Below are 24,230 nucleotides of genomic sequence, written 5' to 3' on the forward strand. Positions count from 1 at the left end.
CGGAGGTCAGGAGCAGGTTAAGCAAATGGAAACCAGATAAAACAGAAGTGACCTGCGATTCCTGCCAGCTCTGGACACTAACCTGGGAGACCTAGCAGCTCACTGCTCCAACTGGGCTGCGGCCTGACTCCTGGAATTCCCGGTGCCCCAGCCCAGAGCCGGGGCAGCCGCCTGTTCAGCCCTGCCCAGCGTGTCAGGCCTCCCTGTCACTCTCCTGGAAGAGTCTTAGCTGTGAGTTGGGAAGAAGGGTGAGCCTGGGCATGTCTTGAACCTCCCTGTGCCTTGGGCTGGCACCCTGTCACTCCCATGTCAGAACACACGCCTGTGATGGTAGAATTGTGGTTCCAGCTCCTCAAGCCAGTGCCCTGTCCACCGCAGTTCCACGGCCAGCACTGTGCCTGCTGAGGAGGCAGATCTGCTGGTGTCTGGGGTTCAGGGAAGGCATCTGGAGGGGGTAGTGCCTGAGTAGAAAGTGGAAGAGCTCATCTGCGAGTGGCTGGGACTTCAGAATGCAGCCAAATCCTGCCAGCCTGCCAGCCCAGGCCCAGGCTCATCCCACGACACCACACACGACTGCTTGGTCCAGAGGCCCACGGCACGCATCCGCAGCACCTGTCTTCCAATGGCAAACACGGCCAGGTGTGACCCCGCTCTGCCCAACGCTACGTCAGGACAGTCACTGCCAAAATGAGCGTGGCATTCTCTGTCACTGAGTCCCAACACCCTTCTAAAACAGCGCTGCTCAGCCTGGCTGTGGTGGCTCAGTGGTTGAGCTTCAACCTATGAACCAGGAGGTCATGATTCGATTCCTGGTTAGGACACATGCCCAAATTGCAGGCTCGAGCCCCAGTGGAGGGGCATACCGGAGGTGGCCAATCAATGATTCTTTCTTATCAATGTTTCTCTCTCCCTCCCTCTCCCTTCCACTCTGAAATCAATAAAAAAAAAACAACACACCACATTTTCCTATCCTATATAATAAAACCCTAACATGCAAATCAACCAAACAGCAGAATGATTGGTCGCTGACATGCACTGACCACCAGGGGGCAGACGCTTAACGCCGGAGCTGCCCCGTGGTGGTCAATGTGCTCCTACAGGGGGAGCACCACTCAGCCAGAAGCAGGAGAACACAGCGGCTGTGGTGGGAGCCTCTCTCGCCTCTGTGGCAATGCTAAGGACCCCTCAGAGGATGTCTGACTGCCGGCTTAGGCCTGCTCCCTGTGGACATTCTCCAAGGGGTCCCAGACTGCGAGAGGGCACAGGCTGGGCTGAGGGACCCCCCCACCCCACACCCTAGTGCATGAATGTCATGCACCGGGCCTCTAGCTAAAAAGTAGAAACAAAACAGCGCTGCTCAGTAGAGCTTCCTGGAATGACAGAAGTCGTCTACAGCCACTGTCCAGCTAACAGCCACTAGCCACAGGTAGCTATTGAGAGCTTTGAAATGTGGCTTGCGAGGCCAAAAAACTGAATTTATTTCTGTTACATTTATTTATTTATTTTTTAAAATATATTTTATTGATTTTTTACAGAGAGGAAGAGAGAAGGATAGAGAGTTAGAAACATCGATGAGAGAGAAACATCGATCAGCTGTCTCCTGCACACTCCCCACTGGGGATGTGCCCACAACCAAGGTACATGCCCTTGACCGGAATCGAACCTGGGACCCTTGAGTCCGCAGGCCGATGCTCTATCCACTGAGCCAAACCGGTTAGGGCAATTTCTGTTACATTTAAATAGCCACATGTGGCAATTTGGACAGCAAAGTTCTAGAATTTTCCAACCCATCACTCACTCAAATTCAGGCAATCCCCACATTAAACAGAGCCCATGTACCATCCCTGGCCTGCAGCTCTGGGATCCACTCCGCCTGGCCATTTGGCTGTGGTTCACCTCCAAGCCATTGACACTGGGATTGTTCCAGCCTTGAATTCCATCTCTGGCTCCGGGATCTTGGAAATTTCAATGAGGCCCTCAAGAGTGAATGAATAGCTACTGGCATGAGGCAGGGTCTCGAGTTTGATGTTCACATCATCTCACTTTCCCAGGAAAAGTTCCCTTGTTGTTTGCTCAGCTCATGGGAGGAAATATTAGCATCGACACTGAGCTCAACCTTGAGCCAGAAAGAAAGGGCCTACGAGTCGCTGACTTACTTGCCCCTTTCTTCACCCTCCCATTTCCAAGATGGCACCAACGAGGCTGGGGACCTGCCCTCATCAGTGGAAGGAAGAGATCTGAACAAGCCCAGTCCCTGAGCTCTTTCCACCAGTCCCACTGCACGGCTAGGGGCCCAGGAGGACTGGGGTGGCAGGGAGACAGAGGGCAGCAACAGCCGGAGCTGCCAGAACCTAGTAGCAGACACTGGGCAGCTTAAAGAACAGAAATGGATTTTCTCACAGTTCTGGAGGCTGGAAGCAGATCCAGGTGCCTACTCACCACCCTGAGGTGGGAAGGTGTTCCTATGGGGTCTGATACACTAACTCTGGGACAGCTGTCAGCTCCATGCTCCAGTGGCCTGCAGGCCCTGGGGAGGACAAAGCTCAGGCCCAGCTGACCCCAAAGCTGGAGCCTCCCAATCAGCTAAGGGCAGCAAAAGGGTGGGAAGGCTGCAGTGTCGGGACCTGGGACAGTTCCCAACATTTGCAGAGGAGAGAGGTCTGGACCTGGGAGGGGACAGCCCCTGGGTCAAGGGGAACCAGCTTCAAGGGCTGGGCACCTAGGAGATGGTTGAGTGTAGGTCTGGCTACCTGGGCCCAGGGCCTGGCAGACAGCTGCCTGCACCTGCTGTCTATGAATCGATTATCTATCCAAAAATTTAAAATGAGAAACAAAAACAAAATAGAGAGGGAGGGTGGCCTTCCTGTAGGAGACAGCGGGACTATGGTGGATTGCAAAGGCAGGGGAGCGGGGTCAGAGTGGGGTGGGATGAGAAGGTGCAGGAAGGAGGGCTGTAGTGGTTATGGGCATGGCGTGGGGAGGCAGAAGCCCTGGAGTCAAAACCCAGCCCTGCTGTGTACCTGCGCCTGGCCCTGGCCGTCCCAACCTTCTCCTCCTTCCTTCCCAGGGCCTTGAGGACCTCCCAGCCACAGCCTGATGCCAGCAGAATGAAGAAGCCTCACAGGATGATGGGGTTCCCTGCCTCTCCCATCCATCTGCAACCCTCTATTTGGTGGGTGGAGGGGGGGCGGGGGTTCTGACCCTGACCCACCTAACAGGCCAGGTGAACTAACAACCTAAAGCTGACCCTAGCCCCTGCCTTCTCTCTATGCAGGGCTCCCAGGAGAAGTTGCTGGAACCCCCCTGGGCCCTGCAAGATGGGTAAACAATGGATGGGGGAGATCTCCCAGATCTCCAGATTCAACATGAGGACAAACAGCTGGCTCAGGCCTTCCTGAGGCCTGACCCATGCCCAGCCTCTGCTTAAAGACCAGAGTACTAGGCCCAGCTGGAGAGGCCCCAAATCACAGCCTGTGGGTGGGGGTGGGGGTGGGGGGTGGGGGAGGGGTGGAGTGGACATCTCCCAGAGCCCCAGACCTTCAGGGACACCTGAGGGTGTGGAGTCTGGCAGATGCTCAGGGAAGGCCGGCTGGTGATGGCTGATGCCTGCTGAGTACCTCCCAGATGCGGGGCCCTGGACACACGCAAGCACATGAGATTCCCACAATAACCCGGGGCTGGCAGCACCACCCCATTTTCCAGATGAGAAAACTGAGACACTGAAGTGAAGTAAATCTCCAAAGTTGATATTAAGGACTGAATGTCTGTACCCTCCCCACCAATCATATATTGAAATCCTAACCTCCAATGTGATGTTATTTGGAGGTGGGACCCTGGGGGAGTTACTAGGTTTAGATGAGATCATGAGGGTGGGATCCTCATTATGGGATCAGTGCCCTTACAAGAGGAACAGAGATCTTGCTGGCTTTCCCTCTCCATTTGCGTGCTCCGACGGGAATCCATCTGAGGGCACACAGAGAGGGGGGCCATCTGCAAGCCAAGAAGAGAATGTCAGCACCTTGAACTTGGACTTCCAGCCTCCAGAACTTCCAGCAATAAGTTTCTGTTGTTAAACCACCCAAACTATGGTATTTGTTACTGCATCCGGAGCGGACTAACACAGGTGGCACAGTGAGAATTCTAACTCCAACCTGAAGACTCCAGGATTCATACTCTTTCTCACTGACAGTGTTTGTGCAACTATCACTACTACCCATCTCTATAGCTCTAATCCCCTCACACCCCCCAACCCTCAACTTTCTCCTCCTTCTCATTAGCCTAGATTTTTTTTTGGTTGCTGTTCACTATGCATTTCATTGTATTGAAATACATGTAATATACAATTTAGAATTTAACCATTTTTAAGTTTACAGTTCAGTGGTATCCAATACATTCACACCTTTGTGTAGCCATCACCACCATCCCCGTAACTCTTTTCATCTTGTAAAACTGAAACTTTCTACCCATTCAGCAGTAACTCTCATTCCCCCCCCACCTCCCCAGCCTCTGGCATCCATCATTCTACTTTCTGTCTCTATGAATTTGACCACTCTAGCTTCCTCATATGAATGGAATCATATGTAGTATTTATTCTTTCATGACTGTCTTATTTCACTTAAGCATGTGCCAGCATTTCCTTCCTTTTTAAAGACTGAATAATATCCCACTGTATGCATATACCAATTTTGTTTATCCATTTATTGGTCAACGGACACTTAGGCTGCTTCCACGTTTTAGCTATGATGAATGCTGCTGCTATGAATATGGCTGTACAAACATCTAGCTGAGACCCTCCTTCCACTTCTTTTGGGAAGAATTTCACTAGCCTAGATCTGCCACACCATATTCTCGTTCACTCCCTTCGCATGGGCCACTTCTCTGGGCCCTTCCCCCATCTGTTCTCTCCTCCCCCATGAGCCTTCTTCAGTCCTGGGATTAGACCAGCCATCTGATCCCGCCCAGGAGCCTGGACAGAGCCCTTCCGCTCCCATGGCCAGCCCCACCCTCCCCTTAAAAGGGCTCCAGCCCCCAGGCTGCTTCTGCACACCACGGGCCATAGGGGCCAGGCCTCAGTGCTTCTGCACATGCTGTTCCTCCTTCTTGGAAGTCTCTTCCCTACCCTCATGCTTCAAGCCTGGCTCAATGCCACCTCTCCTGGAAGCCCCCCCTGACTCACCCCTGTACCTCAAGCTCCCCCATGCCATGAGGATTTTCCTCTTCATCAAACTAGAGCGTGATCAAGAGCATGTACAGCTGTCTACAGTGAGTCGGGGGTTGGGTCTGAGCCCTCACGGGATCAGCCCCCGCTATGGGGTGGGTGTCAAGACATATTTGTGAACTAGTGGAAAAGAAGGAAGCCTCGAGGGCCAAGGGCCCACACCAAGTTTAAGGGAACAGCAGACAGAGAGCACCTTCTCCCTGTGCAGCCTCTGCCTTCCCCAGCCACCACCAGTGGGCCTGACCCTGCTCAAGGGATGGATAAGCCTTTGGAGGACTGGATGCACAGAGAGGGGGCCCCTGGCTCACAACCTCACCTGAATTGCTCCCTTGGGCTCCTCCTTAACTTGTTCCTGGGAGAACGGACAAGGTGTACAGGAAACCTGTCCTCACGGGACAGACACGTGTGCACGGGTGGGGGTGGGGGTGGGGGTGGGGGGATGCAAGAGCCTTCATTGAATGCAAGAATTCAGGGGTCCCAGCTTTTGAGAACCAGCACTCTCTGAGGCAATAACACAGGGCAATTTTCCAATGGCTTGATTTTTCATGGAACATTTTCACAGCACAGATGGTGTGCAAAGCGAGGCCCGAAGTACAGGTGGACACTGTGGAATCGCAACTGCCACCATCTCCCAGCCCCACAGCCTACGTGCTCGGACTCCAGACCACATACAGACCTAAGCACTTTACCACTTTATCTATATGATCTCACTGAATCCTGGGACAGCCCCAGGCTGCAGGTGTCACCGCCTTCTCTGTTTTCCAGTGGAAACTGACAACTAAATAAAGGGAGTTCCACCGGGATAATTTGGATGGAAGCACTGCAGGAGGGGAATGGCTGGAGGGAAGCTGAGGGGGGACGCTCTGAACAGAACTACTCTGAAGAGTATTCAGAGAAGAGCAGATAAAACAAGTGGTTCCAGTGTCCTCAAGCCAGCACGCCCTACATCTGGGCTGGGGCCTGCAGAGCCTGGCTTGAGGAGCCCCTGGGACACCTTGTCATTTCAGGTGCCCTTCCCAATGCCTCTCCAGCCCCCTCATTCCCAACTGTGACTCTGGGTGGACGACCCATCCAAAAAGACTGCTCAGTTCAGGGGGTCCAGCCTGGGTGGATGCATGAGTTCTCCTAGGCCAGTGATGGCGAACCTTTTGAGCTCGGCGTGTCAGCATTTTGAAAAACCCTAACTTAACTCTGGTGCCGTGTCACATATAGAAATTTTTTGATATTTGCCACCATAGTAAAACAAAGACTTATATTTTTGATATTTATTTTATATATTTAAATGCCATTTAACAAAGAAAAATCAACCAGAAAAATGAGTTCGCGTGTCACCTCTGACACGCGTGTCATAGGTTCGCCATCACTGTCCTAGGGAGTTCACTACGGGATCCTCCCACACCAGTGCACCTGCCTGGGGCCAAGTCCTGAGTAGCTGAGACAGTTCACCTGGAGGCCCAGGGGCCAAATGGGGAAGGGGGATCCCTCCAGGGAAGGGGACAAATGAACCAGAGACAGGTCCCAGGCCCAGGTTGTAAGGGTAGGGTGAGGGAACGATAAGGGGGAAGGGGGAATTTCTATTCCTGAGAGCCCTGCCCCAAGCTTCACCCTCATGCAGGTAAGGGGGATCGACTCCAAAGGACATCTGAGGTGCCGAGGAGGGATTAGAGAAAGGGCCCCGAGATAGGCCGGATGTGGGGAAGGCAGGTGGATGTGGGGACACAGAGGAAGGTGGGACCAGGTCCAGGTGGGAGCACCGTTTGGAACATGCCAAGTCTGGGGTGTCCCAGCTTCAGTCAGGCAGAGCCAGGGTGAGGTGCAGGGGACGGCCCCCAAGGCCTTGCTGGGAGCAGAAAGCTCCCACCACTAAAAGGCCGTCTGGAGGACAGAACTCTAGGTTCTGACCAGCTGCTCTTACAGAGGGCCATCTGCAGGCCCCCCCGGCCCCCAGGCCTCGGGCCCATCTCCATCAGTCCCCACGGCTCCCCCAAATCTGAAAAACTCCCCTCGTCATACAAAACCTGAATCAGTCATTCCATCCTATCAGATCGACCTTTCCGATGATTCTAAAGCAGGACAGGCTGTCAGCGCCGTGGGGCAGAAGCCACTGCCGCCCCCTTGCTAGCACCTGCCATCAGTGAACACCTGCTGGATTCATACATAAACCAGTTCTCTGTGTGTCACACACCGAAGTCCCTGACATAACATTTCCCAGCGAAGGCTCACCACAACCCAAAGAGGTCAATTATGACGTCCACTTTAAAGAGGGGGAAACTACGCCTTCTCTGAGGCTCCTAACGGCTTGCCTATATAGTCACACAGCTGGTAAGTGGTAGACTTTGGACAAAAGCACATTTTCTTGACTGTTATGTGCACATCCCTGGAAAATGGCCCTCAGCATAAGATCTTGTGTCTAGAGTTAACGGGGAATGAGCAGAGTGGGCCACAGGCGGAGAGTGAGGAAGGGGGCGTCAACCCCAATCTGCTAGTGTCTGCAGCGTTACTTGGGGCAAGTTACTGATCAGCTGTCCCCTCTGCCTGGTGGGGTGGGCAACCCCTCCTTCCTACCGAGCTCTGGCGAAGGTAACATGACAGGAAGCCCCCGTGTGGCGGGGCATACAACCTCAATAAAGATTTCCGAGATTAAGCTTTGTTTGTTCTAAATCCGTCACATCAGTCGGTGCATCGGTGACTTTTGAGCTCTGAAGGGAAAAGACTGAACTTTGAGAACAAATTTCCACTTTTCTGCTCAAGAAAGGGAGTCAACCATGGGGTGGGGAGGGGATCAAAGGGAAGGCAGGCCTGGTGCAGAGGCCCTGAGGGGCAGAGGAACATCCAGGTGAGCATCCAGGAGGCCCAGCCCGGTGTCGGTGGAAAGGCGGGCTTTGAGGGGGAAATAACCCTGGCTTGAAAATGAGCACTACTGCTCAGGGTGAGGGGCCAGTGCAGGAGGAGGAGGAGGCCTGACCTAACCCCCCTTTCCTCCCCTCCCTGCCAGGGCTGCTCATCTCCTGGCAGCCTCAGCTCAGATCCAGTGGCCACAGCTGAGGCTGGGGCAGTGAGGGACCCTGCCCTCCCCTGCCATACCGGGGCCTCCAGGTGTGGCCACCCCAGCGTTGATGTACCCTCCCAGGGTCCGCCATTCCAGCAACCACCTATTCAAGAGGTGTGAGGTAGAAGGTAGGCACTCACGCCAGAGCAGTCTCCGAGGGCCCCAGGAGCCACTGGAACGCACACATACACAACACTTTGTACTAGGATGACGGGAGGAGCCTGCTGTGGACCACGCGCTTTACTCAGGCTATTTCCCCCATAACCCTGTTTGCCAGGAAGAAATCAAGTCTCCCAGATGTTCAGTAGCCCAGACTATGGTCACCCAGCTGGTAACGGCCTCCAGGCTCCTATCCAAGCAAACCTAGTGATGTTTTAAGAGCATAGACTCTGGGTTCAAATCCCTATTCCTCAGGTATGTTACATGGTACAACCATTGTGTAAAACAACCTGGTGGTTCCTCAAAATGTTAGAAACAGAGCTACCACATGACCAGCAATTCCACACCTAGGTATATGACCACGAGAAATAAAACATGTATTGACACAAACACTGTGCACAGCTGCTGACAGCAGCTAAAATGTGGAAACAGTACAAATGTCCATCCATGGATGAATAAACCATAGGTAGTATAACCATACAATGGAACATTATTCAGCCATCAAAATCAATGAAGTGCTAATACATGCTACACCATGGATGAACTCTGAAAACATTCTAAGTGAAAAAAGTCAGTCAAAACAACCACATAGTGTAGGATTCCATTTATACAAGATATTCCGAATAGGCAAACCCACTAAGACAGAATGCAGATTAGTGTTGCCAGGGGCCAGGGGTGAGCTGGAAAACGGGAATGACTGCTTAATGGGTAGACTTTCTTTTGGGGTGATGAAATGTCTTGGAATTAGACAATGGTGATGGTTGCACAACTCTGTGAATGTACTAGAAGCTATTGAATTGTAAACTTTTAAGAGGGTGAATTATATGGTAGGTGAATTATATTTTAATAAAGCTGTTGTTAAGACATCCCTATTCTTCACTTAGTGTTTTTGTGATCTTGGGGGAGCACTGAACTATTTAATGCCTCAGTTTCCTCATCTGTAAAATGGGGCAGGTAACTGCATCTGTGTGGTAAGGGTAGTTGTGAGGATGAAATGAGTTAATAGTAACATGCTTAGAGCCGCTGCCTGGCTGGGTTTGTCTTTCTTTCCTTTGGCCTTAATCTGTTCTAGCTCATTGGCTTCCGCTTGCTCTCGCCACACTGCCCTGTGGTTCCCCACACTTGCTAGGCTCCTACTTACTTTTCTTTTTCATTTTCGTAAAACATACATCATACAAAATTTGCTATCTCAACCATTTCTAAGTGTATAGTTCAGTAGTACATATAGTCACACTGTCGTGCAACCAATGTCCAGAGCTCCTTTCATTTTGCAAAACAGAAACTACACCAGCGGTTCTCAACCTGTGGGTCGCAACCCCTTTGGGGGTCGCCTAAGACCATCGGAAAACATATATATAATTACATATTGTTTTTGTGATTAATCACTATGCTTTAATTATGTTCAATTTGTAACAATGAAATTACATCCTGCATATCAAATATTTACATTATGATTCATAACAGTAGCAAAATTACAGTTATGAAGTAGCCACGAAAATAATTTTATGATTGGGGGTCATCACAACATGAGGAACTGTATTAAAGGGTCGCAGCATTAGGAAGGTTGAGAACCACTGCTCTACACCCATTAAACAAGTCCTCATTCCCTAATCTCACCAGCTCCTGGCACCCACCATTCAACCTTCTGTCTCTATGATTTTAACTACTCTAGGCACCTCGTGTAAGTGGAATCATACAATATTTGTTCTTTTATGACTGGCTAACTTCACTAAGCATGATGTTCTCAAAGATCATCCATATTGTAGCATGTGTCAGAATTTCCTTCCTCTTAAGGCCAAAGTATGTTCAATATATTATGTTTAAAGCACAGACAAATATAAGGCATCTAGAAGTGAGTTTCCCTTTAGAAGTTTCCTTTTTTTATAATTTTATTTTTCCCCCATTGATTTTTTAGAGAGAGTAAAAGGGGGGCGGGGGAAGATGGGAGAAAGACACATCAATTGATTGCCTCACACACACACCTAGACTAGGGCCAGGGATCGAACCTGCAATCCAAGTACCTGCCGTTGACCAGGAATCGAACCTGCCACCCTTTGGTGCTGGCCAGGGACCCTTTAGAAGTTTTAATTTAACACATGCACACCAAACTAAGTGGCTAAAGGTTTGGGTGACTTGTCAGCTTCTGGAGAGCTCGGTGGGCATGCCTGCCCATGCCAAGGCACAGCACAGGGCCTGGGACAACCAGAACCGACTGTTCCAGCTCTGGTGGGACTAGGCTGGCTTACTCAGGGCTGGTTTCTCATACAGAGGTCTGTGACGAGAAAAAAACTTGCCAGCCATGTGCAGGTTCAGAAGAGACCAAGTCAGTCCTTCACAATGGCCTCTTCTGATCTATAGGAGCTAAGTCAGTGCCATGAAGCACTGGTCCTGAGGCCTGGGCATGCACCTGGCGTAAAGACAGGGGGCACCAGCCTTCCCAACCTCCATCCCAAGGCACAGGTAGTCCCAGGAAGCCACTCACCTAGCTCTAGGGTGGCTTCCTGAGGGATCTGAGGCTTGTACTGACTCCAAGAAGAATCTGTGATAGGTTATAGTCACAGAGTAATAGTCAGCTGGCAATCCCACATCCCGGTTTGCCCTGCTGTCCAGGGCATTTGTTCTTAGTGCCCCCAGTTATTCTCAAAAGGGTCCCCACTAGCTATCTACTGCATAGCAAATTACCCGAAATCTTAGTGGCTTGAAGCAATAAACTTTTATCTCTCCCATAGGTCCCATGAGTTAGGAATTTGGGTGTGGTTCAATTGGTTGAGGATCTCTTATGAGGTCAAGTCAAGGTGCTGACTGGGCTGCTGCCTTTGGAAGGCTCGCCTGAGGGGAGGATCTGTTGTCAAGGTGACTCCCTCACAGGCTGGCTGTGGGTGGAAGGTCTCCGTTCCTCTCCACTGTGGGCGTCTCCACAGCGCTGCTTGAGTGTCCTCACAACATGGCAGCTAGCTTCCTTCAGAGCAAGGGATCCGAGAGAGAGAGAGAGAGAGAGAGAGAGAGAGAGAGACAGACAGACAGACAGACAGACAGACACACACACACCAGGCAGCAGCTATCCTTTAATGCCCTTGCCTCAAAGACTAGGAAGTCTCGCTTCTGTCACCTTCTACCAGTTAGAAGAAAAGTCAGTAATGCAAACTTCACTTAAAGGCAAGGGAGCTCCAGCTTTTGAAGGGAACAGTGTCAAAGAATTTGGGGTATTTAAAAACTACCAGAGTTACTAAAAAAATAGGGCATGTGTGGTATTGATACAGGACAATATCAGAGAGGACAGGAGTCAGATCAAGGAATATTCACAATGCCAGGTAAGGCAAACAAATCAGGAACATAGCACAGTCTGAGAAGGGCTTTGAGCAAGGCGAGCTGTGGTCAGGGGTTCAGAGTGAACCCTGACATCCTCCAGGTTGGGCTCCAGGTGGCAGATGGTAAAGTCAATGATGGCTCCCGAAGCGGTCTCCTCCAGCTGGGCCTCTGGACCGCTCATCCTCCAGCTTTGGCAGAGAGCACAGCTTATTTTCTCACAGGACAGAAACTCCTTTTGTGTTTCTCCTTGGGCTCTGCACATAGCAGGTGCGTGCTGCAGGGTTTCCGCATGAACAAAACACACCTGTTTGCACCAACCCCATGCTGGGGTCAAGGTGGGCCCCAAGTCATAGTCACTCTGCATACAGCTTTCTCCTTCTAGCCTCCAGACCTTTGCTAGAGCAGCGGTCGCCAACCTTTCGGACCTCACGGACCACCAGTGGTGCATGTACCACCGGTTGGTGACCGCTGTGCTAAAGGACTCTGTGCTAAATATTTGCACTGCTCTGGAGGCAGACACATAGGAGACCTGCAGGATTGGTGTGTTTGTGGGCATGTGCTTACTGCACACCAACCTTGGGAACTTTCAACTTCCTGCACCTAATACATTTCAGGATAATGATCTTGAATCCCACTTTCCCCTTCCTTACTGTGGGGAGGGCAGCTATGGCCTCTTTTAAAATATATATATATTTTATTGATTTTTTACAGAAAGGAAGGGAGAGGGATAGAGAGTTAGAAACATCGATGAGAGATCAACACCGATCAGCTGCCTCCTGCACACCCCCCACTGGGGATGTGCCCGCAACCAAGGTACATGCCCTTGACTGGAATCGAACCTGGGACCCTTGAATCTGCAGGCCGACACTCTATCCACTGAGCCAAACCGGCCAGGGCAGCTATGGCCTCTTGGCGACATCTCTGTTGAGTGAACCTTGGGGAAGATGTGCCCAAACTGGTGTGCTGTTAGGCCTGGCCTAGCAGCCATCAAGACATGTTCTACAATCAGACTTTCTGGGTTAGAACCCTAGTTCTGCCACTTCTGTGTGTCCTGGGGCACTCAAGTTCCTCGGTTGCCTCATCTGTAAAAGGGGGACAATCCAGCCAATTTGAGTTGTCATTATTGCTTTTACTGTAAACTTATTATTCCCAGTTTTGCCTTACAGTAGGGGTGGGGAACCTTTTTTCTGCCAAGGGCCACTTGGACATTTTTAACATAATTTGTGGGCTGCACAAAATTATCAACTTAAAAACTAGCCTGCTAGCCTGGCCGGTATGGCTCAGTGGTTGAGCACCAACCTATGAACCAGAAGGTAACGGTTTAATTCCCAGTCAGGGCATATGCCCAGGTTGCAGGCTCGATCTCTAGTAGGATATGTGCAAGAGGCAGCCAGTCAATGATTCTCTCTCATCATTGATGTTTCTATCTCTCTCTCTCCCTCTCTCTTCCTCTCTGAAATCAATAAAAAAATATTTTTTAATTAGCCTGCTATATCTGGTCAAACATTTAGTTAACTCACCCCTAATGCCTCGGCAGGGCCAGACCAAATGATTTCACGGGGCTTATAATGGCCTTTGGGCAGAACATTCCCCACCCCTGCGAGTCCCAGAAGGATGGCACTAGCCTCCACCTCCAGGTGGCCGAAACGGTCTCTGTGATGGTCTCACTCCCTGTGCATGTGATTGGCGCAGGAACACTCATGTGACCCAGTCTGATCAGCGAGATGAGGAAGTCTGTGCAGGAGCAGGGCATGTTCCTGGAAAGGTTTTCTCAGAGACACCTTGAGACAACAGCCCTTTCCCTCCACTAGGTTTTCTCCCGACTGCCCATAGGCCTGGGGCTGCCCCGGCTCTCCCATAGGGAGCCACACTGTCAAGCCAAGAATAGCCAAATAGAAAGACAGGAAGACCTGGGTCCTTGATGACAGCATCAAGCCTTTAAGTTACCTAGAACAGCCTGACTTATAACTTATCATACAAAGTTCAAACTTCTTATTGTCAAGGCCAGCTAAGTAATAGCTTTTTGTTATTTGCAGCCCAAGGCATCCTGCTGATATTCTACAGTGGGTCACATTTCATCTTCAGATTAAGCCCATTATACCAGAGCTTGAAGAGTCTGAGCTCAGCTGTGCACTCAGGGAGGACTTCCTGGAGGCAGTGGGGCTAAAGTGGAATCTAAAAGAATGAACAGGTGACAAAGGTGGCAGGACAAAGAGTAACATTCCAGGCAGACAGAAAAGGACATGAGACACCGTAGGGTGGGTGGAGGTCTGCATGGCTGGAAGCCATGAGAGATGGGGCTGGAGAGAAAGGTGGGTTGGGCTGCAGTGGACCTTCAACGAGGCTACAGAGCCTCAGTTGATCACAAGGATGGAGGAGCAGCTCTGTGGACAACCTTGATTTTGCTCACCCAGGGTCTTGCCATCCAGCTTTGTGCCTAGACTAAGTGCACTCAGCTGGCCTCTGCCCCTTATTCTGATCATACCCAGATGCTGTCCTGAGCTGGGGCAAAGAGCTGGGGCAAGGGCGCTGGGGTTTGCTTCTCTGTAGGTGTGACTCTGTCTGCCATGTTTCTCCCAACCCCCAGGGCACTCGTAAGAGACTCTGGCTGAAATCTGGGTCACTCTGTGCACGAGTGGGACATCCATCAAACAGGCAGTTACTAAATGCCTACAAAGCAGTGTGCTAAGCACAGTGGAGAGAGGACCCGGTTCAAATCCCAATTCTGTTTCTTTCCAGTGGTCTGACCTTGAGCAAGGCACTTTACTTCGCCAAACCCAGTGTCTTTACCTGTTTGTGAGAGATGGTAAAATCAATGATGGCTCTATTATATCTGGTACTAGGGGGTGGGGGATGGGGTGGAGATAAAAAGATGCAAAAAAACTTCCTGGGCATAAAGTTTATAATGTAGGTGGGAGAATAAGACAACTAAACAATATGCTCTTGTGGACAAAAGTTGAGAAGTGATGCAAGGTTACGCAGAGGGAGCATCTGGGCTGGGCTATCAGGAAGTAGAAAATCCAGATGGGAGGTGATGAGGGACAAACATTCCTGCTGTAAGACTAGGCCCACAAAGGCGGGCAGAAGGGATACAGAAAGCCCGCAGGTGCCACTCTGTGCTCCTAAGGCCTTGGGAACAGTACGCTGCACACAGAAGGGCTGGACATACTAGCAACGGTTGTGTATGGCATCATTTGCATGCTGCAATAGCAAACCTCTGAGCTTAAGTCAGAAAGATGCAGATTCAAGTCCTGGCTCTACCACTTACTGTGTGACCTTGAGCAAGTCACTTAACCTTTGAGCCTCAGAGTACTTTGCAAAACAGGTGTAAAACCTAACTCACAGAGTTGTACCAGGGTATAGTCAGCGTCTGGGACCAGGATCCCCTTTCCTACCTAGCTAATTCCTATTTTAAAGCCCTAAGATCCAGTGCTACCTCCAGTAGGAAAGCCTACATGCGTCCCTTGGGCAGTCCCTCAACAACCTTTACCCTAATACCGCCCCCCTTTCCCCGATTCCCTGCTGTATTGTGATCACTTCTGTTTATCTCTCCCACAAGGCTCTGGGATTCAAAGAGGGGAGGATAGGGTACTTCAGTATCTCCTGGATCCAGCGGCATCCCCACACTGAGTGGGTATCTAGCAATGCCATATTTCTCCCCAAGCCTCCACTCAGGTAGGTACCAGAGGGAGGCAGTGTCGAAGTGTGCTGGAGGTGGAGGAAAGGGGGTTTCAGGGAAGTTTCAGAGTGATATCACTAGATCTTGAGGACTGAGTAGGAACTTACTGGGGAAGGGATTCCAGACAGAGATGGAAGTACTAAAGCACAGAGGTGTGAGGGGAAGGATAAAGTAAACTGTGAGTCACCAGGGTGTTTGCCAGAGAGAATTGGTTAAAGAGGATTCTGGATCCAGATCTGGAAAGGCCTCAAATGCCAGAGCAAGGAGTCGACCCTATAAGGGAGTGATTGAAAACTTGTAAACAGGCAGCATAGAGACCCTGGGGGGAGGGGGGAGGGGGAGAGAGGGGGGGGGGGTAGAGGAGGAGGATGCTGTACTAGTTTGGGGTGAACTTAGGTTGGGGGTGGGATGGGGAAAATGACAGGGCTATCTATGGGCCAGCACTTGGCTTTGGGCACTGAGGGGAAAAAATCAAAAGAGGACCAAAAATTCTACCTGGATGACCAATTATTGAGAATAGCTTAAACAATATACCCACACTCCACTACACCTTATACTTGCTAAACAGCCAACTTCCACAATCACTCCATGCTACACACAGAGAAGCTCCCTGGAAACTATCGGGCCAAGTGGTGCTATCTTCATTACAGAGGAACAAAGTGAGAACCAGAGAAGGAATGGGACCCCGCCTCCTCCACGCAGGCAGTGAAGGTGCTGACAACAACCTGAAGCCAGTGTCCTGGCCCATCAGGAAGCAGCTTTCAGCCATTTGACAAATGAACTCGACACCTTTTAGAGTCGGACCCTGGAGACATGGAGGTGACCTTTGACCTCTGAGTCATCTTGAGACTGGCCTGGTCACCTGGGCCTTGGACCAGCTGCCTCCTGCAGAGAGGGAGAAGTGGGACCTGCTGATGGGTAGGTTTTTCATGGTTAGAAAGGTTGGCAGGGGCTCACCCCCAGGGCATGCCTATCTCTGAGTCCTCCAAAGTGGACCCTGGGGTGGGGCTGGAAAAGGGCCAGTCCCTCTACAAAGGGAAAGGGGCAGTGGCTCCTATTTGGCCTTTCTAATAAGCCCTCCAATGCCCCCTCCTCCTGGCACCCAGGCCCTGCACAGCCGCAGCCTGAGTCATCAGCCCAGTTTGAATGGGAGCCGAGAAATCAGCCAGGGGGCTGCCTGGGGCTGAGGGCCAAGGGTTGGAAAAACAAGGCGGCTTTCTCTTACTCCAGCCTTGGAACTCAAGGCAGGGTAGGGGGTGGGGGGCAGAGGGCAGGTAGCTGCAGGATGGTGGGTGTCAGCAGCCAGAGGGGCTGCTGGGAGGGTGGGGGTGGAAGGGGAGATTCAGAATCTGAGCTGTGGACTTTTGTTTTCAAATGACCTGTTTAATAATTACCTTGGCAATCAAAGGAACCAGGGCCCAGCAAAGAAAAAGATTTCAACCCTCCATACCCCCTTGGAGCAGGCGGAGAAGAAAGTAAACAAGATGCCACTGGCAGATAGATCTCCTTCCATCTGGCAAACAATGGCCGGACTGAGCTCCCCGCTCAGACACACACATTAAAGTGAGATTTCCAGGCAAGAACTTTACCAGGGAGATAAGAGGCTCGGATTGAATCATTTCCCTGCAACCCCAGAGCTCCACTGAGCTCAGTGCCCAAGGGGGCAGCTGAGGGGTCTGTCATTTTAACGTTAACCTTGACCTGTAATTTATTCATTCATTTTGCAGGGCGGGCGACCAACCTCCGCCTCAGCCTCTGAAAAAAACCCAACCAGCAACAACTTCATCCCTCTGAATAGTCACAATGGTTGGCAAACAAGAGATTTAAGTTACAGAGGCTCACACTCCAATGGGGCTCAGGCTCCTTAAAAAAACACAAAACAAAAAAAACACACACACACCCTAATCCAAGCACCCACCCGGGCTCACAAAGTCAGACCTGACCTGGCACGGGGAACATCCAACTTGTTTTTTTTTCAACCTCCCAAGGCCCTTCAACTATTTTTCCCCCTGCAGCATCCAAGCCCAGCCTCAAGGCAGAGCCATAAACATGCCTGCTCCTCCCCCTTCCACGGTTCGGCACAACACCCCCTCCCACCTCCCGGACCCCAAGGATGAAGAACCACCGCGACCGTCACCCGCAGCCCCTCTCTGGCTCTCTCCCAGCCCCCCCGCACCGTCAGCAGCCCTTGCAGCACCTTGAGATAAAACACCCACTAATGATTTTATGATTTTCTGCTCCGGGTAGCCGCGCTCAGCAGAATCCCTCCCCGCCGCCCTGGCGACGGGGGCCGGCCCAACCGAGGGATTGGGGGATGGGGGTGGTAGTTTGTTTTTTCCACCGCCGCGTCCCCACACCTGTTTTTCATTCATTCATTCGTTCGCTCATTCATTCAGGGATTCGTCACTGCAGCCTCCCCGGCCCTCGGGATCTCGGGGAGGGATTGGGAGGGAGAGGGCTGAGATGGGGGGGAGACAGCGGTGGGGGTGCATCGGGGGGGGGGGGTCGGGGTGGAAGGAACCCCGTTTGAGGGCAGATCGGGTGGCTTTGTCCAAAGCCAGGCTAGCGGCGGGGCGGGGGTGCTCCCCGGGCTCGAAGTTGTTTTCCGAGCGGCGGCGGCGAGGACAGCCGCCCGGGTGCGCCTCTTTGTCTCTCTCCGCCGGCGCCGCGTCCCCGCACGCTCACCTGGTCTTGGAGGACAGGAAGGCAAGTTTGATCAGGCCGTAGGTGAAGAGCGGGAGACTCTCCTTGGCGACGCTGGCAACTTGCAGCCGGTGCTCCAGGATGTGGAGTTCCATCGTCCGCCCGCGCTCCGCGGCGGCTCATCCGCGGGGGGCGAGCCGCGGCCCCCGCCCCCTGCGCACCCAGCCGGCACCGAGCGCCGCGAGCGGGCGGCCCGGGGACCAGGAGCTCGGCGGCGGGCGGGCCCGAGCGGACAAAGGAGAGGCCCGCCAAGCCGCGAGGGGCGGCGGGCGGCGGGCGGCGGGCGAGGGCGGCAGCGCTGGCGGAGCGGCGGCGCACGGCGCCCGGCGCGGAGAGCAGCTGGTGTTCGCTGTAACAAACAACTTGCCACTCAAACGCCGGCCCGCTGGGCATGCGCGGCCGGGCGGGGCGTGCCGGGACTTGTAGTCGCGCGCTGCCCGGCGCTGCCCGCCGCTGATGTCAGGGGCTGCTGGGCGGCCGCGCTTGGGGTCGGCCGGGTGTAGGGGAAATGCACGAGCGCGACCTCCCCCGGGCCCGCCGGGTAGGCGGAGGGCAGAAATGGGGGCTTTCGAGCCAACCTGAGCCTACTACGTGCCAGCTCGGCCACTCTGCGCTCGGCGCCGGGCGCGCTGGGGTCAAAGCGAGTAGCCAACGCCGCTGCAGCGCTGGAGGAGGCCCGCGTCTGGGAGGGGAGAGATTTGGAGAAACCAGTCATTACCGTGCAGAGAAGCAAAACAGAGATGGGTGCTGGGGACACAGATGGGGCCGAGGGGTTGAAAGGGCTTTTTTTTTTTTTTTTTTTTTTTTTTTTTTTTTTTGAGGAGGGACATCCAGGCTGGGTTCTGAAGGATGAATGGAAGCTCGCCGAGGAGGGGGGCGGGGGCTTGCGGGGATGGAGGCCAGGGGCCTTCCAGGCAGAAGGAACAGCGTGTCCAGAGGCACAGAAGCGTGAAAGCCTCCACCGTGCTGTGTTTGGCTTTGTTGGAGCGGAAAATGTGAGGGAGGAGAGGCAAAGATAAGGCAGGCCCAGTCACCGGGAGTCCGGTCGAGAGGGGCTATGTGTGCAGAGCTAAGGAGGGGGCTGTTTATCCCGCGGGAGGGGGGCTGATGGGGACGTCCCCTGGAAGGCCGAATGGGGGCAAAGTCTGAAATACATTCGAAAGGCTTCCCACCTCAGGGCCAATGTGCCAGTAACCATAACCCTCAATGGTTCCCCTTAATGGCTGAGCGATTTTGAAATTTTCTAGGTTAAAGTTACTGGTGCTTTGCCATTTGGCAGAGTAATTTGGTGATGTGATAGGCAACCTGGGAGTCTCTTTTTGAGGGAAGTTCTGGTTGTCCTCTTTCACACCCTCAGCCCTTCTCTGTTAGTTAGAAGCATATTAGGCTCCCTCATTTCCACAAAAAAGGTGTGAAGCCTGCATGCTGATCTTAGAGCCTGCTGGTCCCCTTCCTGTTTTATTGTCATTCGAGAATTTATTACCCTCTAATAAAGAATGTATTTACTTTTTATTTTTCTGTCTTCCTGTTCTAGAATCTCAACTCTATTAAGGCAGTGGCTTTGGTCTGTTCCTTGCGGTATTCCCAGTGCCTGCAATGTGACTGGCATGTGCGAGACACGAATTCAATGTTTATGGAATAAATGCATACATCTATTCCTTTGGAATCTAGAAGGCCCAACAAGAAATGCACTCAGGGGTCAGTCAAGTGACATAAGTGTGTGAAGCAGTTGGCTATCAGTCAGAAATGGTACAGGGGAAGGGAGGCCAGCCTGAAGGCATAAATTCAACTTTTAAATCAACAACCAACAGGTGAAACCAAACAAGCCTAAAGGCAGGAATCAGCCAGTTTTCTGACTTCTGCTCTGGATGGCAGAAATCTGTAGGCCATGACCCCTGAGTGCATGGTGAAATTAACTTAGCAGGCTATGAATTCATTGAAAAATAATTAAATAGGGAATGGCACAGAGCTTTGCACACAGTAAAGTTACCATTATCGTTTCTATGTTTTTTTAAAATAAATTTTATTGATTTTTTACAGAGAGGAAGGGAGAGAGAGAGTTAGAAACATCGATCAGCTGCCTCCTGCACACCCCCCACTGGGGATGTGCCCGCAACCCAGGCACATGCCCTTGACCGGAATCGAACCCGGGACCCTTCAGTCCGCAGGCCGACGCTCTATCCACTGAGCCAAACCGGTTTCGGCTATCATTTCTATGTTTCAAAACACTTTCATCTGGCTGTGTGTGTACATGTGTGCATGTATGCAGGTGTGTGTGTCTGTGGGCACTGGATCTTGATGTAAAGGTATTCCTTACTGTGGGTCTTGGTCAAATACATTTGAAAACACTGTGGGCTTTCCATTTAATCAAGCCAGACTAGCATCAAGTTTACAAGTTTAGGCCATTTTGATTGACTTGTACAATTGCTTTTGTATTTGAAGTTGTAATTGGTGCTTAAGGTTTTTGTAAAACTGACTACTGAACTTAATGTTGAGAAGTTAAAGAAACTGGCCTCTGGTTTGCCAAATCCAGAGGATGGTTTCAAGCTGGGACTAGGGTGAGACATTCACTCTCAAGGTCATGCAAGTGCTGGCTTGGCACTTTCCCGGTGGAATTCATTCTCTCTTGATTCTTTAGCACTGCACTCTTCTCTAGTATTCTGGGTTCCATCTTTAGTTTCTGCTCTGCCCAACCCTAAAATCAGTGGAGGCCCACCTGATGTTCCTTTTTGTAGTGTATTTTTGCAGTAATAGCTGCTAGAGAATCATGCCTCCTGGTAAGGCAATCCACATTGACTTGTTTGGTCATGTGATTTCTTTGGCGAATGAGGTATTAGCAAATGTGCTTGCTAAGTCCTGTGAATTGGGACTGCCCACTTAGAATGTTCCTCTGAGACCATCATCCTGTAGAGAAGCCCAGATGAACGACCACATGGAGAGAGGTCCGAGTGTCCCAGGCGTTCCAGTTGAGCCCAGCCCCCTGCTGACAGTTGGCACCAACTACCAGACATGTAAGTGAGACCATCTTGGACCCTCCAACTCAGTGTTTAGCATGCAGCCATACGAGTGAGCCAGGTAAAACCAGAAGATCTACCCAGCCAATCTATAGAAACATGACAAATAATAAATCATCATTTTTAGGCACTAAGATTAGGAGTGGTTTATTACACAGTAATAGATAGCTGATATATACTCTCACTCAATGGGTGAACCCAGTCTCTGGCTTCTAATATGTTGTTGGCCCCCAAATTGATAGTTCCAGCTTAGAACATATTCCTTTGGCCTATGTTCCAGTTTATAACACACTAGGGCTGGGAGACTGCAGTGGGCACAAGAGTGGGTCTCAGCCCATCTTCTGCCCCCTTGCCCAGCCCCTCCCGCTGTCCCCCCCCCCCCCCCCCCTCCGCCAGCAGCCCTGCTCCTGCTGCCACAGCTCTCACCCGCTGATGGCACGGAGCTATTGGGGCTGGCGCCAGCAGCGGGTTCAAGTGGCAGCTGCTGCCCCTGATCACTCCTCAGGATTGCGGGGGGCGGGGGGTGGGGGGTGGAGAAGCCCTGAGGGGTGATCGGGGCCAGCAGCCACTGCTCACACCAATTTTTAGTAACCACCAGAGGCTTGCCTGGATGACAGCCACTGGAGCCCTGCCTTGGTCTGCGCCCCTGCTCACCTGCTCCACCATCCCGCAGTGGTTGACGCCCGCCATGTTCCGTGCTTTGCCACCTGCTGCCGACACCCGCCATGGTCCACACGCACCCCCCTGGTGGTCAGTGCATGTCATAGTGCCCGGTTGTTCGGTTGTTTGGTTGTTCCGCCATTAGGTCTATTAGCATATTCAGGCTTTATATCAATATCAATATCTATATCTATATCTATCTATATTCCTGTGGCCTATTCCTATGTTAAATAATTCACATATTTAACTTCCTAGTGGTTAGCTACATCCACCTAAATGTTCACAGGCGTGGCCAACCCAACCTGTTTAAATCTTACCTCCTCATCTAGACCACCTCAGACCATCAACTCTTCTTCCTGTAATCTCTGTCTTGGTTAACAACACCATCTCCAGTCCCTCAATTTACCAACCTGGTATGGCACACTGAATTTTCCAAGATGCCTGCGACAAGATCTTCTATTCTACATGCTCTTCCCCCCACCCCCACAATATTGAGAATCACCCCACTAGGAAGTGGGTCTATGTTTCCTCCCCTTGAATCTGAGCAGGCTGTGACTACAGAGGAAATGACCCCAGCTGACTTCTTAAGCTTGGCTTAATGGGTGATACTGCTGCCACCTGGTCTTCTTGGGACATTCATCTTGGAACCCAGCTGCCATGCTGAGAGGAAGCATGAGCCACAAGGAACGACCACAAGTAGGCATTTGCATCAGTTTGCTAGAGCTGCATAACCAAGTACCACAAACTGGGGGACTTAAACAACAGCAATGTATTTTCTCACAATTCTAGAGGCTAGAAGCCCAAGATCAAGGTGCTGGCAAGGTTAATTTCTTCTGAGGATTCTCTCCTTGACTTGTAGGTGGCTACCTTCTCCCTCTGTCCTCACATGGTCTTCCTTCTATGCATATCTGTCTTAATCTCCTATGGATTAGGGCCCACCCTAATGACCTCATTTTAACTTAATTACCTCTTTAAATACAGTCACATTCTTAGGTGCTGGGGGTTAAGGCTTTAATATATGAATTTGTGGGATGGTGGATGCAGTTTGACCCATAGCAGTATCCCAGCCAATAGCCTCAGCTGAGGTTTCAGCAGACAGCCAGCATCACCAGCAGGTATGTGGTGAGAAAGCCTTTGTCAGAAACTCATGAGAGGCCCTGAGCAAGAACTACTCTGGTGAACTTCATCAGCCTCTAGAACTGTGAACGATAATAATAAAATACTTATTGTTTTAAGCCACTACATTTTGGGATGGATTGCTAAGCAGCAATAGATTACTGGAACATCCTGGAATCTACTTGGTGGTGGCGGCGGGGGACAGGGGAAGTTGACCAGGGAATCGGCCTAGATTGCTACCTCTTGCTTCCTGTTTGCCTCTGCCCCAGTATCTCATCAGTCACCCAGTCTTAATGATTTTACATATTGCATACCTCTGTAATCCTGTTTCTCTCTCTATCTGGACCATCATGATCTTAGGTCAGGACATAACTTTCCTGTCCTAGATGGGAACATTGGCCTCCTAACGCTGATTGCATTCTCATGTTGCCATGGTAGCTCTTCAATGATGTGGCCCTATTTCTATAACTCCTCTGGTTAATGCCCTCTAGGGACCATGAAGAAACCACAGGCCTCTTAAGAAAACCAAGCCCAGCTCGCCTGGCGTGGCCCAGTGGTTGAGCATCCACCCATGAACCAAGAGGTCACGGATTCAATTCCTGATCAGGGGCACATGCCTGGGTTGCAGGCTTGATTCCAGTAGGGGGTGTGCAGGAGGCAGCTGATCAATGATTCTCTTTCATCATTGATGTTTCCATCTTTCTCTCTCTCCCTCTCCCTTCCTCTCTGAAATCAATAAAAAAAATTTTTGTTTTTAAAGAAAAAGAAAACCAAGCCCAGATCCTCCATGGCTGATCATATGTAAAGTAGAACGGGCTTCGTGACTCCTAGACCCATGCTCTCCAATTTGCCAAATGTGGCTATTGAGCACTTGAAATGTAGCTGGTATCATGAGAAACAAGTTTTAATTTTAATTAATTTAAATTAAAAAACTGATACTTGATTCAGGTATTAGAAAGTGCTCAAGTGTCTTTGGAACAGGGTGACCAACCATCCTGGTTTTCCTGGGACTGGTTTTAAAACCAGGATTTGGATAAACTGGGAAGAGTTGGTCACACCACTTTGGAAAAAACTTGGTTATAGAAATCTGTGAAACCTGAATACAGATGAAAATAAAACATTCGAATGGCAACGAGCTAGAAGTGTCAAATATACCCTCGCTTTTAAAGACTTGGTGTGGAAAAAAGAATGTAAAACATCTCATTAATAATCTTTTTTTACATTGATTACATGTTGAAATGATAATATTTTGGATATTGGGTTAAGTAGAATATATTATTAAAATTAAGTTCATCTGTTTCTTTCTACTTTTTAAAGTTCAAA

At 51.0% G+C, this 24,230-nt stretch overlaps 1 protein-coding gene across 1 annotated transcript in view; it reads right to left on the reverse strand.

Annotated features, from left to right (window-relative positions):
* CASTOR2 (cytosolic arginine sensor for mTORC1 subunit 2) overlaps window positions 1-18,393 on the reverse strand; it is a 49,619-nt gene extending 31,226 nt beyond the window's left edge. Inside the window, exon 1 of the mRNA XM_070412830.1 lies at window positions 18,100-18,393. Within this exon, the coding sequence (XP_070268931.1) occupies window positions 18,100-18,212 (113 nt within the window). The 5' untranslated portion in view covers window positions 18,213-18,393. The remainder of the gene's footprint in view (window positions 1-18,099) is intronic.
* Between the last annotated feature and the right edge of the window lie 5,837 nt (window positions 18,394-24,230).

The sequence above is a fragment of the Myotis yumanensis genome, unplaced genomic scaffold (genome assembly GCF_028538775.1).
Source record: "Myotis yumanensis isolate MYYU_CA2020_CCGP unplaced genomic scaffold, mMyoYum1.0.hap1 SCAF_4, whole genome shotgun sequence".
NCBI lineage: Eukaryota > Metazoa > Chordata > Mammalia > Chiroptera > Vespertilionidae > Myotis > Myotis yumanensis.